This window comes from Hoplias malabaricus, chromosome 14, assembly GCF_029633855.1.
Source record: "Hoplias malabaricus isolate fHopMal1 chromosome 14, fHopMal1.hap1, whole genome shotgun sequence".
NCBI lineage: Eukaryota > Metazoa > Chordata > Actinopteri > Characiformes > Erythrinidae > Hoplias > Hoplias malabaricus.
Window position 1 is genome coordinate 25,652,067 of NC_089813.1, and position 16,281 is coordinate 25,668,347.

The 16,281-nt window shown below is 38.6% G+C and overlaps 1 protein-coding gene across 2 annotated transcripts; it reads right to left on the reverse strand.

Moving 5' to 3' along the window:
• Positions 1-310: 310 nt before the first annotated feature.
• Positions 311-16,041, reverse strand: prr16 (proline rich 16). 2 transcript variants are annotated; one of them, XR_010795368.1, is made up of 3 exons: positions 15,877-16,041; positions 12,987-13,923; positions 311-1,140 (listed from the first exon to the last, which is right to left on the reverse strand). XR_010795368.1 is itself a non-coding variant. In XM_066644652.1 (2 exons), exons 1-2 carry the CDS (start codon positions 16,006-16,008, stop codon positions 13,183-13,185), a joined length of 873 nt encoding a protein of 290 aa, XP_066500749.1. In that variant the 5' UTR covers positions 16,009-16,041; the 3' UTR covers positions 12,312-13,182. The 2 variants fall into 2 exon arrangements, 1 of the variants encoding a protein (XP_066500749.1); XM_066644652.1 differs by lacking the exon at positions 311-1,140 and having other exon boundaries at positions 12,312-13,923.
• Positions 16,042-16,281: the final 240 nt, after the last annotated feature.

Below are 16,281 nucleotides of genomic sequence, written 5' to 3' on the forward strand. Positions count from 1 at the left end.
AAGCTGCGTGTATCCAGTTGGACTCTTGTGTTAGCAGTTGTGTCATTAGAAAATGTATCTGTGAACCTTTGGAGATACAGTGTATCTTGAATAAAGTGGGCAGTAAGTGTATGTTCCCGTAATCCATGTCAGGCATTCCTAGGGTTCCAATTTATTTTGTCAGGGAATTTACATAAAATAAATTATTTGGTTTTATAAACACAACCACACATAAACACATCTCCATAATATATGAAAATTTCCAGACATCTTCTATATCTTTGTATGATACATAAATAACATATGTAAGTATATGCCCTGCAGTCCATCAAAAACAGAAAACAATCGTCTTTAAAATCATCTCAAGAAATATCAAAAATATGCTTTTTTATATCTATATATATTTATCTCAAAAGCCTCTATATAAAACATATACAGTGTTTGGACACTTAAATTGCCATTTCTTTCCTCATCCATATCTTCCAGAGGTGAGACACAGTACAAAGTTATATTTGAAGACTTGCTATTCTCAATTAAATGTTAATAATCATAACTGCTAATATTAGATTGTGTAGGCATAGTGATGAAACATACCTTGTTTCACATTTTTACTAATTTAGCAGCAATAAAATGTCACTCTTTTCAAAGCAAGTAACTTAAGCTACAGTAAATGATGGCTTTTTTCAGGTCACACCGGGATGATCATTTCTGCTACAGAAATGAAATGAAATTCCATAAATTGTAATACAGATATTGGTAGTGAAAAAATAGAATATTCTGAAAGATAGTCACAGGCTTGGGTTTTTATCACAAACCATTTCCTCTGATTTCAAAGATATAGATTTTTCTGGTAGAATCACAAGAATGCAAAGAAAAACATTTTCATCCCCTGTGTACAGTATGATTAAACATAGCCTCTAATTGTAGATGACTCAGCTTGGTAGCCGTAGTTGCAGGCTCTTTCAGCAAGACTCCTACTTTTGTTGTACTTTTTCCTATGTCTAAGACAGTGCCTTTGGGGCCAATGGCTGTAAATTATTCAGTAGTGGTTCTGAGGGCTCTCTGTCAGATCCGGTGAGCCCTCTGTGAGCATCACATGATGAAACTGAGGTGATCAGTAGGTTGTCTGTGAATGGTGTCTCTTCCGCCGTACAAAGGGACCTGCAGGGGAAACACGAGAAGCACATTAGCATGAGCATCACGACCAAGGCAAAATAGGACTGAACTGGCAAAATACAAGAGAATATGAGATTAACACTGAGTATGGAATCTAAGGTGTACATGTACAGCGTGCTAAATATAATCTAGAGCCGGATCATGGTGAATTATATTGCGATTGAAATACACTATATATCCAAAGGTTTGTAGAGATGCCCAATAACAAGTTCAGCTTTTTAACATTTAATCAACTCGTTGCTGATACAGGTGTTCAGTCGTGAAACACAGGCTGTATTATCTCAACAGACAAACAATGAAATGGAAGGTTCAGTACGTCGCACATAAACATAAGTTCTACTTGCCCAGTCCCTAATGTTGGCTCTTGGCTAGAGTAAATAAGTAGGTAAGTTAATAAATATTATAATAATAATAAAAAAAAATAATAATACATTTTATTTATAAAGTGCTTTTCAAATTATAATAATGCACACTGTTCTCTGATGGTCAGGACCATCACAGAGTAGGTATGATTTAGTGGTAGATTATTCTCAGTGCTGCAGTAACACTGATGTGGTGGTGGTGGTGTGTTAGTGTGTGTTGTGCTGGTATGAGTGGATCAAACACAGCAATGCCACTGGAGTTTTTAAAGCCCTCAGTGTCACTGCTGGTTTAAGAATAGTCCACCAAGCAAAAACATCCAGAACAACAGCATCCTGTGTCCACTGATGAAGAGCTAGAGGATGACCAACACAAACTGTGCAGCAGCAGATGAGCTACTTTCTCTGACTTTACATCTACAAGAAGGACCACCGAGGTAGGTGTGTCTAACAGAGTGGACAGTGAGTGGACACAGGGTTTAAAAACTCAGGTGGTACTGCTGTGTCTGGTCATAACAGCTCAACAAACACATCACCATCACATCAGTGTCACTACAGCACTAAGAATGACCTGGTGAAAGAAGGCAAACAATTCATAAAGAGCAGCAGATGGACTACAGTCTGTAACTGGAGGTGGTCAGTGTTTGTTTATGTATGTATATATAAACATCCAGAACTAATCATCTAACGTACCTTACTATTGTCAGCACACCTTAGATATAAAATCCCAAAATGACTTGTCCAAGGACTCTATTAAGTATAGTGTTACATTCCTGCCTCTCCAGTACCCCTACATTATCAGTACTAGACCAACCCATATCATAGTAACAATTACTAAATCACTATATTTGACAGCCCTTGCCTACTGGCTATATCTCCCACTAAGCGTTGGTGCACAATGCTTATGTATGTGGCCCTGATGTAGCTTGCTGTGTGCTATACCTTTTTTTTTTTTTTTTTTAAACCTAATCAAGTCTAAAGTCGAAATGTTCACTGTGATTAGTGCTTCTAACAACAAAGTAATGCAATTCTTACCGACCTCAAAATAAATGTCTGTCAAAAGGGAAAGTAATAAACAAGCATTTACACCACAGTCCAACAATTTATATCGTTTTATGTCTTTTATACAGTCAGTAATCACATAACATCGACTTGCCGTCTGTAAATAACGGGATCGGTGTGCATCTATCTCTGCCTGTAGTGAGTACAGTGGGCTTTCTGGGTAAAAATAAGACACTTGTGTGTGGGATGGGAGTGGTGAAGGACATTGATTTTTTTTTCCTCCCACACCGGGGAAAAGTGCACCGAGAGAAGCAAGCTGTCTCTAAGGAGTCATCTCAGAACAGAGAAAGATTAAATCTCTTATCACAACTAGATGAGAGTCATGCCACTACAGCAGTGTGACATTTATTTTAAGCTATCATGAGAAAACTGTGAAATCGCATCCGTTGTTTATCTTCTAACGCTTGTGACAAATCGTTCTACAAATGTTTAGTAATGAGGAAAGACTCAAATCCTCCATCGATTCTATGCTTAGCCTAAGCCTGAACATTGCCCTTCGGCATGCTAATGTTTCAAAGTTTCAACATAGTTCTCATTTAAGGACTTTTATTTCTAACTGAGATTGTGTACAATTGAGCATGTTTAACTGGGGGTGGCACGGTGGTGCAGCAGGTAGTGTCGCAGTCACACAGCTCCAGGGACCGGGAGGTTGTGAGTTCGATTCCCGCTCCAGGTGACTGTGAGGAGTTGGTGTGTTCTACCCATGTCCACGTGGGTTTCCTCCGGGTGCTCTGGTTTCCTCCCACAGTCCAAAAACACACGTTGGTAGATGGATTGGCAACTCCGTAGGTGTGAGTGAATGTGTGTCTGTGTTGCCCTGTGAAGGACTGGCACCCCCTCCAGGGTGTATTCCCACCTTGCACCCAATGATTCCAGGTAGGCTCTGGACCCTGAACTGGATAAGCGGTTACAGATTATGAATGAATGTTTAATTGACCAACAATATTAAAGTTTCTAAGCCAATGAGAGCTTATTTTTGCTATGGTGCATATTAAAACCTTGGCTGTTTTAATTTGCTTGGTGTTCTTGGGGCTCCAACTATGTCCTTGTACGTCTGTCTACTTAAAGTATCTCTTTGGATGAAGTGAGATATATGTACCTGAGTAAGGAAGTCATGTTGAAATCATATTTACAGTTGTACAAAATTTCCATTCATCATTTTTAGTGTTTGAAAGAGAACCAAACTACCTTCGCTGTTTTTTCCGACTTTTTCTGACTGCATGTATGAATATTTACATTTTTTACATTACATTAAAAAAAAATTCTCCTCCTTTATAGTAGTGCTTCTTGCTCTATGTGATTTAATACACATTAATATTAGGAACAATTCCACATGGCATGGCTACTGTTGTATCTTGTTTTTCCATAATTCTCAGCTGACATATTTGCCTAAAGTAAAATAACTTCTAACTTCTGTCTCTTTTATTCAGCACCAGTGGGCAGATAATATTAATAAACAGCATTAGCTTTTGCATCCCACATCAGTCATTCCCACCCTCAGTACATGGCAATTCTGTTTTCACGGTATGGAAAATATGATGATTGCCAATTCACACTGTCATTTATTACTAGAAAAAGCAAATACCTGCAGTCAAAGACAAGCTGTTCTTGTTGGCAATTGACCCAAATGGCCTTTTATGTTGAACATTACAAGCTATTCCAACTAGGTTACAGTCTCCTCCTTCTTTGTAATGTCTCTAGACTGAATTGATTTAATAATAATGTACATTACAAATAAATGTAATAAAATGTATTAAATTCATATTTTTCACAAGCATTAGGCATGCTGAAATGCTCATATATGCATGCTTCTGGACCACTGGTCTAGTTCTTTTCTACAGTGAACAGTAAGGACAGTGTCACAGATTTGTCAAAATACCTTTCTTCTGTCTGACCAAACCTTTCCCTGAACAGACCTTTACAGCTGTGCTAGCACAGAGCTCGTTGCTCTAGCGCTACCTCTGGAAGACAGCTGAGGCCTCTTCTGTTCTTGACCTTATTCATGGCTGCTGTTGGATAATGATAACGTCCTACTGAATTCAGATGCCACTTTACAGCTTATTTTAATAAGCAACACAGAAGAGGCATAAGAAGTCATTATAGGGTAGTGAATGTAAAGGCCAAAGAAACACAGCAAAGGAACTTAATATCAGTGTTACCATTAAGTGTCGGCCCAATTATGACAACTACAGTAAAATTGCCACACTACATTTACCACACTCGCCTCCAATAGATCACTTTAATGGGGGCATTGAGCAAGAAGCCTAGAGACTGTTAAAATACATTTGTCAAAAGATTCCATGTAGCACTTCTAGGTGTTATTTAACACCTCTGGGTTCTTAGCCGTTTTCTTCTCAGGAACCTACGAGGCCTTGACCTGTCATCGGCTCTGACACAGTTCCAGCCGTCTGAAGCTGAGGAAAGGGATACGAATAGGGCTGTCAGCACTGGGAAGAAACACCATTCTCTATTCTCAGAACATCATCTGTTCCTGTGTTTTTACTTCCACAAAAATGTAACAAAATGCTTTCAATTACAGTACGTGTCACTATCGTTTCACCTGAAAAATAGAAAGCTGAAATAGAAGAAGTTTGTAGTGCAAAGCTGTAGCATTTTCTAGCTGTCACCAGCTTACCAATTTATAAACTACTGCCATCGCTCTGGAACATTGTTTTCAATGTCATCATATCCCAGCAGCAGCTAAACAAACTTCTAGACTTCAGGAAATTGTTCATCTTTTGATGGTGTAACTTGACAAAGGGCAAACACATATCTATAGGTCTATGTTTCTCACTGTGTTTTGATTAAAAAAAACACTGTTAAGGTTCTGTTTACATAAAAGAGATTACATTTCATGTTGTATTTTTATTACATTTTTTGTTGAGTAAAGACTAAAGTTCTTGTTGTATTTTGCAAAAAAATATTAGTTTGGAGAAACATCATTTTTCATGTTCATTAAGCTGTTTCCCTTGGTTCAAAACTATATATAAACATATGTGGTGACAAATTTGAGTTCTGTTGAGTGCTTACATCACAACACAACACTATACATTAGAGCTGACAACTGATTAAAATCACAGTCAATTAAATAACTTTGAGCAGTTCTTCATGATTATTCAAGTTGCCTTAAAGATGATGTTCATTTTAATCAACAAACAGTTTTTTATAAAATTCTGATGGTTCCTCACCATTTCCTATCTCTCCAGTCTGTTTGCCTGTTGGTAGTCTCACATTGCCAAACTCTCTAGAGAGAGCCTGGTGCCTTTCACCACTTAACGTGGCCAAGAATTTCCTACTACTGCAGGAAAAGAAATTTGACTGACTCACAAAAGGACCAATAACAAGTCTGATATTTTGGCATGATGTGTAGAAGGAGGCAGTCTTTATGATTCACGTCAAACCAGTAAGAGCCAATACAAAATGATACATGGAAGTGTGCATACGCAGATATACAGAGAGCCATTCAGAATGCAACTGGCCGAGTCTTGACAGTGAGGCCAGGTCAGTGCACTGAAAGTATCAGACTCTATGTCAACTTGTGGGTGAAGCGTCTGTGGCTAATACTACCATGATTGAGACAGGTGTATAGTGTTTACGAAGCCTTAGTGTCAATAAAAGCGTAATGTGAAATTCTAGGGTTTCTCTCTCTCTGCTCACAGGAGAGAAACAGCATTTGGAGATGTTTCAACGGTGAAGACACCATCAAACATGAAAAGAGATGAGGATATTGCTTTATTCTTGCTCTATAGGTGGGTAATATTGATTTATTTTTACTGTTTCACAATATTTACCAGTGAATGGCAATTTAAAGCAAAACAAAAACTTAGAAATAAAACTTCAGCCACATACAAAGAACAGTCATTTGTCCCCTTTCAAACATACCATTCCATCTTAAAAGATGCAGAGTTTCTGAAAATAAAAACAATCCAAATAGAACTGTTGTTTATATATATATATATATATATATATATATATATATATATATATATATATATATATATATATATATAATTTTTACAATTAATTTCTCCCTGATTATAACCCTCTAACTCTTGTAAGCACAGTTTCGTGCAGTATTGATATAACAGGGCTAAAGAATTTACAGTTGGGTTAACTGAGGGATATCACATAAGAGAGTTTTTATGGGGAGATCTAGTCTACAGCATTAACAGCCACCTTGGGCTTCACCTGAGTTTAACATGTTATACAAGTAAATGTACATGATACAAATTAGCTGGTCTGTGGTAACATGAACTTACAAAAAGCAGCCAGTTAGTGTGCTGGAAATGATTGTGATGCTTGGCAACAGTCCAGCCCCAATCCAGTTAGTAAACTTTTTGTCTGGGTGGAGCCAAATAAATGATTAAATTAAGAGTAAAAAATCTATTTTCAATGACTAACAATTGTAGAAAAGCCATACCACACTCAATGTTGTGCTGTTATACTAAATATCAGCACAGTCCTGTTTATGTTCAGTTATCTCTATATGAACAAATCAAAGCTGGGTTTACTCACTTTCTTTTTGTGTAATATTGTTTAATTTTGGCTTTTTTTTACAAGAACCTATAGCAACTTGGAACTCTGCACATGTAATGACTGAAAATATCTCCATCCCCATATATGAGATAATTTCAGCAGGAAAGCAAATGAATAAATTACCTTTGTGTATGTTTTCCATCATTGTCTTGTTTTAGTGCTGGAGCTGCCTGCTCCAAGGACATGCTACAACGTGCTGTCATGTCTGCAGAGAAAGTCATTGGCTGTGACCTTTCTGTACTGTTGAATAAAACTGCTTCTGATTCATTCTTGATATGCTGACATTAGCCCTCCCACCAACACACTCCACTGATCTACCTCGGCCACCGATGTCAGACAATTTTGGCAGATAAGCTCATATTTCACTTTTTTGCGTAACCCTTCTAATGCGTCTGAGGCAAGATATTTTTATATATTTACCCAAAAGATATATTTACCAAAGCTGACTCTCTTCATAACTGATAGAGTGTACTGTCTACGATTAAAAGAATGTTTTAGTAAATATGTGGTCTTGAATACAAGTCCTGCATTTCAAATTTTGGCACATAATAATAAAAAGGGATCATTTTTTCCCCATTGCCAATACCTATAACTGAATTCAAATTACTGACCGATAACTGTTAATATTTGGAACTATTTAATACAGTGTAATTATTATGGAACCTAGTTTTTACATAATTCCTTGTCGCAAAATAATGACATTTGCTCATCTGTAAAATAGCTACTAATTCTTGGTTCCGTCATTGTGCACAAATGGGCCGGATAAATAATATTACCCATTAATATTGCTTCACCTCTGCCTACAATTATCCCACCACCAGCACTAGGAAATACTCATGGTGTGGAAAACTTAGTAATTGCCCATTCACACTGACATTAAGCAACAGGCATGGTAAATACAATGAGTGTTTCTATGTGAAAACTTTTGAGTGTTCTCTAAAAGAAGAGTAATTTGTTCTGACAATTGCAGCACAAACTTCCAGTTTCTTATCACGTCTGTGAGAGCAGCTCCTTTTTCCCAAATCTTTATCTTGCCATTAAACAAGACCTGCCAAAACTGATTTGCTTATCTGCACACAAGGCAAAAAAGGCAATCATTCAAAGGCAATCAATCAAAAAACAAAGAAAGAAAAAGAAAAAGGACAAAATGAAAGCTTATCTCACAATAAGGTCTAAACACCCGACATTCATTTTCATTATTAACCAATAATAGAAGTTGATAGAACAAATATAAGGATCTGAGTTACTTTGACAAGGGCCAAATTGTGAGGGTCATAAATATTTGGTCCAATATTTGGCCTATGTAACGGCAGGTCCTGTAGTGTGTTCTTGGTATGCAGTGGTTAATACCTATCAAAACTGAACCTGCGACAGAGTGATGAGCACCAAATCAGCACTGATACACAAGGGGAGCAAAGGCCAGGCCATTTGGTCCGATCCCAAAGAAGAGCTACCACAGCACAATTGACAGAAAACGTTAATGTTAGTTAATGCTAGCTAATGTTAGAAAGTTGTAAGAGCACACATTGTATCACAACTTGCTGCATATTGGGTTCTGTAGCCAACCCGACATCCTCACTCTTGTACTTCAGTGAGACTTAAGCGCACATCACCCTGTCCTGTTCACCACTGTTCACCACTGTTGGACCACTTTTGGTAGGTACATAACCCTGCATAATGGGAACACCTCTGAAGGCTTGCTCTTTTGGAGAAGCTCTGACCAAACCATTATGACCATCACAATTTGGCCCTTATCAAATTTGTGTGTGTTTGTTTGTTTTGGAATTATTTTTTTGTGCCCTTTACAGTTTAAACCACTGGAGAGCAACACACAGACCCCTAAATTGACTTAATGCATTTATAGCACGTCAGACAATAGTGAAATATGGGGTTGTTTGCCTGAATGTCAAAGTTGTCATTTAAAAGCCATAAATGTCATCAATGAACCCAGCAATGACTCCAGTGTGTTTAGCTTTCATCGCTGTTCCAGATGGCAGACAAAAACCAACCAATACAAATCAAATATGACATTCTGCTTTGTAAGGCCTCTGTCTATTGACATCTATCTGCGCTGTCAGTCTTTTATCATTGTTTATCAGAGATGCAATCATGAAGTATTAAAATGTATTGTTAATCAATAATAATAATACAGTAGTACCAATATTTAATTCATACTAAATAATGATGCATGACATAAGTTGTGTGAGTGCACTCTTGCTATATTTGAATGCAGCTGATAGACCACTCATGCTGTAGCACAATTATACATGACTCACTGTATTAAATAGCTGGTTTCCTTTTACTTCCAATATAGCCCCCAATTTTTAAACAAGCAACTTAGAATTTAAAATGTCAATCAGGCATTTTAAAGAGGAAATCACTTTAGAGTTGGTCTTCACTATCAACAAGGGATTGGTTTTAGGACCCCACCAAGGAAAAAAAAAATCAAATAAAAAAGGTATATTTTAATAATCTCTAGATTACATATATTTAAAAATCAATGTAAATGTAGATGTAGCATTGTAAATGTAAATGTAAATGTAGATATTTGTTATATTTCATCGTTTAGAAAATTAAGAAAATGCCATGTTTAGTACAGGAGTGAATGAATGACGTGGGAGGTGAACAATGCTCAAAAAATGCTGGAGAAATACTGACTGTCTGTGAAAAGGGTACAGCTGGGTACGCCTGCACATCAGTTTGTTTTTGTGGATTCAGAGTAGTACTCAATGTATGGCAAATTCAAGTTTTGCTTTTCCTGAAACTTTCTGCAATTCTTTCTCAAATATTTTGAATCTGTAGTTGCTTGGGTCTGTGGATATGGAGCCTGTGTATACAGAAGGCTGACTGCATTTATACTGTGACATTGGCTATAAGAAAGTAATGGAAATGTGTGTGTTACATAAATTCATTTAGCTTACACAGTGTGTTAAAAAAGATATTAAAGAACTCCAAAGTAACACAACTCTGTTAGACCCCAAGTGTTGGCACGACCTCCGGGAAATTGTGCTAGATCCCTGGAGATGCCATCAGCCATCCGAGACTGTGAGTCCAGGAGAACACAGTTCAGATGGATGGCTGCCTTAGTGTAATGCTAGCTGGAGGCATCTGATATAATTTAGTATTATCCTCCAATGTATTACTATTGTTTTTTTTGTTTCATTTTGAAAGCACAGTGTTCAAATGATGTAGTACACTAAAAATTGATAAAAAATTGAGATGTTTTTGATTGGACAGCGACCATACATACCTTACTGAAACTGCTGAACATTTGAATAATAATTGATATTAACTCTGATATCCAGTTCTGCATTTTTTCTAGACACATGCCCAGTGCTGATATCAGATAATTGAATGGTACCAGCTCTAATTATTCTTAACATTAATTTGTTGCAGTAGTTGTTGCTGGTACCAACATAAGTCGAAGTGAAAGTCGAAGTCGAAATAACATTACAAAGTCAAAATATAAATATAGAGTCCTATTTGAAACAAAACCATTTTGGGAGTCTTTTATAAAGTTAGTAAAAGGACCCGTTTAAGTTTATTCACAGCACCATTTCCAATAATAGAGTCTGCCAGTGTAGTTTTACTAGATGTCAGAGCCACTCTAAATCATTGCATTAGTCAAATAAAACTACAAGTTAGACAGAAGGAAAAGGGAGACGTTTGCTTTTAGTGAGAGATTTTCATCACTCATTTTCTCATAAGAAAGAAAGAAAGAAAGGAAGAGATAAACAACTGAGTTATACTGGCAACACCTGAGGGATTTAACGTGGCATTGACGCTTCACAACTCTTTAAACGCCTTTAAAGCGTTACGATGAATTGAAAGAACTGATACTTGAGTTGATATTTGGGTTGATGTAAAGCCAGAGTGAAATTCTGTAATCAGTATTTGCTTAATTTCTCTAATTAGTGGAGGCTGCTATTTTCATCTCCCTCCAGGGTTTGCCAGCTTTACTGAACCCGCAGCACTAGAACACTCTTCTCTCGTTCTTTATCAGTGTTAAAATGGGGGTGGAGTATCTTCACATTACTTGACTTGATAAACATCCAGTATCATTAGAATGTAGTGTTAGTAGCACATACATTTACATACAGCTGGCTGTGCACTGCTTCTCCATGTAAACATTATTAAACATGTCTCACTTATAAAGACCTCATTAGACATTTTATGCTAAAAAAAACTGATATATGTGTAGTAGGCAGATTAAATAAAAACCATTCAAAGGTAATCTGAGGAATATTTATATTTGTGTTGTCATTTCAACAAATGATAGGGGTTGTATAATAAGACTTGTTCTTAATCACAATGTATGTCATCATATTCTAACATAGACATAATGAAATGGTTGCATCATATTAAACAGCATTAAAAGCAACATTTACAAATAAACCTCAGCAACAACAACAGTGGTTTTGTCCCTTTAAACAAACCCTTCTACTTTAAAAGAACCAAGCTTCTGAATGTAAACATACCAGAGAGAACAGCAGTTCCCCAGAATCATCGATATTGCATTTAAATATGCTCTATTTGCAATGCACTTTTGCCTCCTTAAGTACTAAGTTTGTTTACAGTACATGAAACATTCATTCATTGTCTGTAAGCGCTTATCCAGTTCAGGGTCATGGTGGCTAGGGATCCTCCCTGGAATCACTGGGCACAAGGCAAGAACACACCTTTGAAGGGACGCCAGCCCTTCGCAGGGTAAAACACACTCACATTTTCACTCGCACACTCAAGCCTATGGACATTTAAGTAGCCAATCCACCTACCAATATGTGTTTTTGGACCATGGGAGGAAGCCAGAGCACCCGTAGGAAACCTATGCATACACAGGGAGAACACACCAATCTCCTTACAGACAGGTACTCATAGCAGGAGCTTTGTGCCAGCGACACTACCTGTTGTGCCACCATTAACTTACATGAAAAAATGTAAAAACCTTAGTTCTCTCTTTAGAACGTGAACGGTTTATTTATCACTCCAACAACATGTGAAAACATTGATGAAATGCTCATACATCTAGTTTTGTTAAGCAGAAGTGAAAGTGTCAGAGCTGAATACTGCTGTCTTGTCTAAAGTGAAATAGAAGGCTGACAAAAATGGCAATGGTCCAGGGACTTGCTACACATCCCTTTAATGAAGTCCCTTGGACACCTGCCTAGGATGTCAAAGTGCCCTCATCAAATGTGAGGGTTCAATGGGACACCAAGGATAAATTTGTCATGGAGATTTTCCTGGAGATGTCCTGGACACAAAAAGTGTCCTATTTTCATAAGGAAGTTGAATTGTTATGAGAATACACAAATATTTTATGACTGTAGTTCCTTGCTCGAGGTCAGCATTATCCTGAGTGTATTCTGCATGTAATGAAAGGCCCCTTTATACATGACATCATCTGAAACTTTATATATAATTTACATTCCCTGACATGATTCCACATGATTTTTAAAACAGCTGTGTATGTGAAAATAGAGGCACATGAATGGATTAAGGCATGATTGGATTAAGGCGCTATTTGATTTCGTGACTATTTCCCTTTCAGACTGAATTCACCACATTAATCTGCCCTACCGCTACCCGCTGGCCAATATTTGTTCCATAGTACGGGAAGAATAAACAAAGCAAAACAACAATGGCAGTGCAGCCGAACAGAACGTTGTATGTATTTATGTTTCATGCATTCGGCTGTGTTTGCAATCCCCTAATATTCTTTTTCCACTTTCTTTCCTCTGTCTCACTCTCTGTTCTCTTTCTCTCTTCCTATGCCTGGCTCTTATTTCCACAGATACAGTGTGCATTAATGGATGCTTCTTGGACTTAATAGAATGGATTCTCTTCAAGGTTTTGATCCTATTCAAAAGCACTCACCATTTACTTGCTCTGTTTGGAGTTCCGGTGAAGTAAGCCACACCTCGCTTTCGCCCCGTTTCCCTGTCCTTATCTTGCTTTATCAATCTTCGTGTAATCCATTTTCTCTGGAGTAGAAAGTGCTCATGACATCAAATTAAAAAATATAAATATTATAAAACGTCACTTCAGGGGATTATATATATATATATATATATCAAACAGTTGTTGTAGTGGATTTGCGTAGAATGGTTTTCTGTGGTTTTTGAGTCGGGTGATGAGGCACAAAAGGTGGAGTTGAGGGGGGAAAGCTATGACTGAGGCTCAGGCCGCCATTTTCCATCAGGACGTGGGCCGGTGCCAAGGAGGAGCATTGATGGACAGGGCTTAGCTTGGTGTCGATCAATTCCGTGTGTAAGTGCATATCCGTGTTGTTCATGTCGTATTGCAGGTCGCAGTCTGGGCAGTAGCCGTGATATTGGACCTTTTCGCTAAATCGCACGCGCTCCCTCGTCACCTGGGGACACCGGCTTTTTTCATGCCTCAGAAGAGGCATCAGCCCTTTCTCCATCACACTTTTAGGCGCACAAGCTGAGTCTCTGCTGGGTATGTTTATGGGCTTGGTGGGGAAGACACCGTTCCGCATGAGCGTGCCGTTAGCTCTGGCTAGGTTCCCTGAGGACAAGCTCTTGCTGTGGTCCTCAGCTCTGAGCGGCGTCAGGCGTGGAGGAGGAAGAGGAGGATGCGGCCTCTTCAAGACCGTGAGCACGCTGGGGTTAATGGACGAGGGCCGAATTAAGGCGTCCTCAGGGTAGATCTTGATTTTCTCAATGCTGGAGGCTGTGGTAGTGGTGGTGGTACTGCTGGAGCTGCTGTTCAGTGTGTCTGTCTTAGAGCTGTCTGCCATCTCCTCTTCCAGTTGTAGGTCTGACGTCAAGGAGTCTATCTCATGAACAACCTTAAAAACAGAAAAGGACATAGGTCAAAATCATTTCAATATCTATCACATTAAAAAAAAGGATCCTAAAATAGATACTTCTTTGGATGCACCAGAAAATACTTTCACATAGAACCTTTACATTATGTGAAGGTTCTTAAAACCTTTAAAGGATTTTCTACACATCTCATTTAAAACAAAAATGGTTCTTTAGAGAGTCAGGGCCTCTTCTATGACATCCCTACAAACTTTTATATATATTTCCTTTTAAGACGCTGACGTACTTCGGGGGCTATTTAAAGGGAGGCAATAAAAACGTTTTCATTGAGAGTTTAACGTAGAGTTTCAATATCATTTTTAAGGCTGTTCATGTAACATTCAGTTAATGTTCTTCACCATCACACCTGAGCATTCCTTTTTCATTAAACATTGAGTGAAATCGCAGTAGTTCCTTTGAGACATCACTCTGAAAAAACTTTGTCTAACAAAGTCAAAAATCAAGAATACAAAGTTTGGGGGTGCATTGGTTGCTACAGTGTAATTTTATTTGTAAACACTATAACAAGGTATTTCACATTTGCACATGACTTCAAGAACAAATTAGTCTCACAGTCTCAAGGCCTTCTGTTTGTTACAGTGTAATTGCATAAGACCGTTGTGTATATTAACAGTGCTGGGATTTCAGCAGCATGTAGGATTTGCACCTCCTCAAGTTTTCTGTCTTTGCCACTCCTTCTGCAATGTTCTTTATATTGTCTTCCTACACTCAGTGAGAAAGAAGTGGGCAAGCAACATCTGCATTGCAAATGTGGCTCTACAGTCCGATTAAACATAATCTTTACCAGCATCACTATGACAATATGAAAGCTGCGTATTGTTTAATATGTTTATGGTACAGTTTTGGTGCTGGGTATAACAGCCAAAACAAACAATTTTCAGTGCACTGTGGATAAGCTTAGGCCTACATATGTGTAGTTGTAAGTACTTATATGTTTAAGACATGAATGACATCAGCTTCCAAAAGTTTTGGAAATAAACCTGTGGAGAATTAACAAATGGACAGACATAAAATCAATGTTCATTGTAGTCACAGGGTGGCGTCAAATAAATTGGGTCAATTTTGGTTGAAGTGTTTGAGAAGATGATCAATAATTATATTATTTGCAGTTATTATAATATTAGGGTGTTAAATGAATGCACACAAAAATGTTAAAACACAGACATAAACGTTATATATGTGTGTGTGAGTGTGTGTTCATGTGCAATGTGAGTGTTACATCTTAAACTACAGTGGCAGGAGCACAGCAGGCCCAGTGTTGCAGCTCATTTAGATTCACACTGGCCTCATAACAAGGTTATGATATAACTGAACCCAAAACATATGATGACGACACACCAGCGGCCACATTCACTCGTCATGCATTAAGCTACAGTGGAGGGAAAACGACGTCAAATACCAGCATGTCCTAAATCCCATTTTAACGTCGCGGACGAGGATCTCCAGACAGAGAGACAGCTGTCAACATGGAGAGCGCTTCCATATCAACGAGTGAGCTCTCTCTCTCTTTCTCTCTCCCTCTCTGTGTGTAAGAGAGAGAGAGAGGGAGGGAGAGAGAGAGAGAGCGAGAGAGACAGAGACTCCACGGAACTGAACTGAATGGAGGTTATGAAGAGTTTAATTACAATGACAGTTCAGCACAAATGTTTCACTCTGGAGTTGAGAGAAATCTTCTGCAACATATGAAATGGAAAAGCCGTGGACATCACTCAGGCCTTGGTGAGCAGGCATGAGTAACATAAACGTCAAGAAACCCGTTGTAAACGTGCTGTAAATCTGATAAAGCTCATTATACATGCCCCCGCTGTTCGAAAACCCTCGTTATTCCAGCTCTAACACGCACAAGCACAAACACAGGTTTCGGACTAAACAGCCACTCAGTGTATCCCCTTCAGGACTTAGGTCTCAGCACCGACCTCCTTGAGTTCTTTGGCCACATCCTTTAAGTCGCCCAAGATGCATTCCAGATCTTCCACGATGGTCTTGATCTGCCGTTTTACCTGAACTTTAGAGACCCCCTCAGACTCCCCCTGTGCGCCCCCTGACATGCTGCAGAAACAGCTTCCCGCGAGCGAGGCGGAGCGCGGACGTTATCCTCTCATCGCCCTCGGCGCACTTTCTCCGTGCATTTTAACGCTGTGTTTTTCCTCTCCGCTTCCCTCCTTCACACACATTGCAGGAGAATCTGAGGGGGAGAGGGAGGAGGGGGGCGCCCCGACACTCGCGCATGCGCAAAACCAGAGGGAAAGAGGCATTTGGGAACAAGCGAGTGATGATGATGATGGGGTTCAGTGAGTCACATCAAACTGACTCAGCTCTCG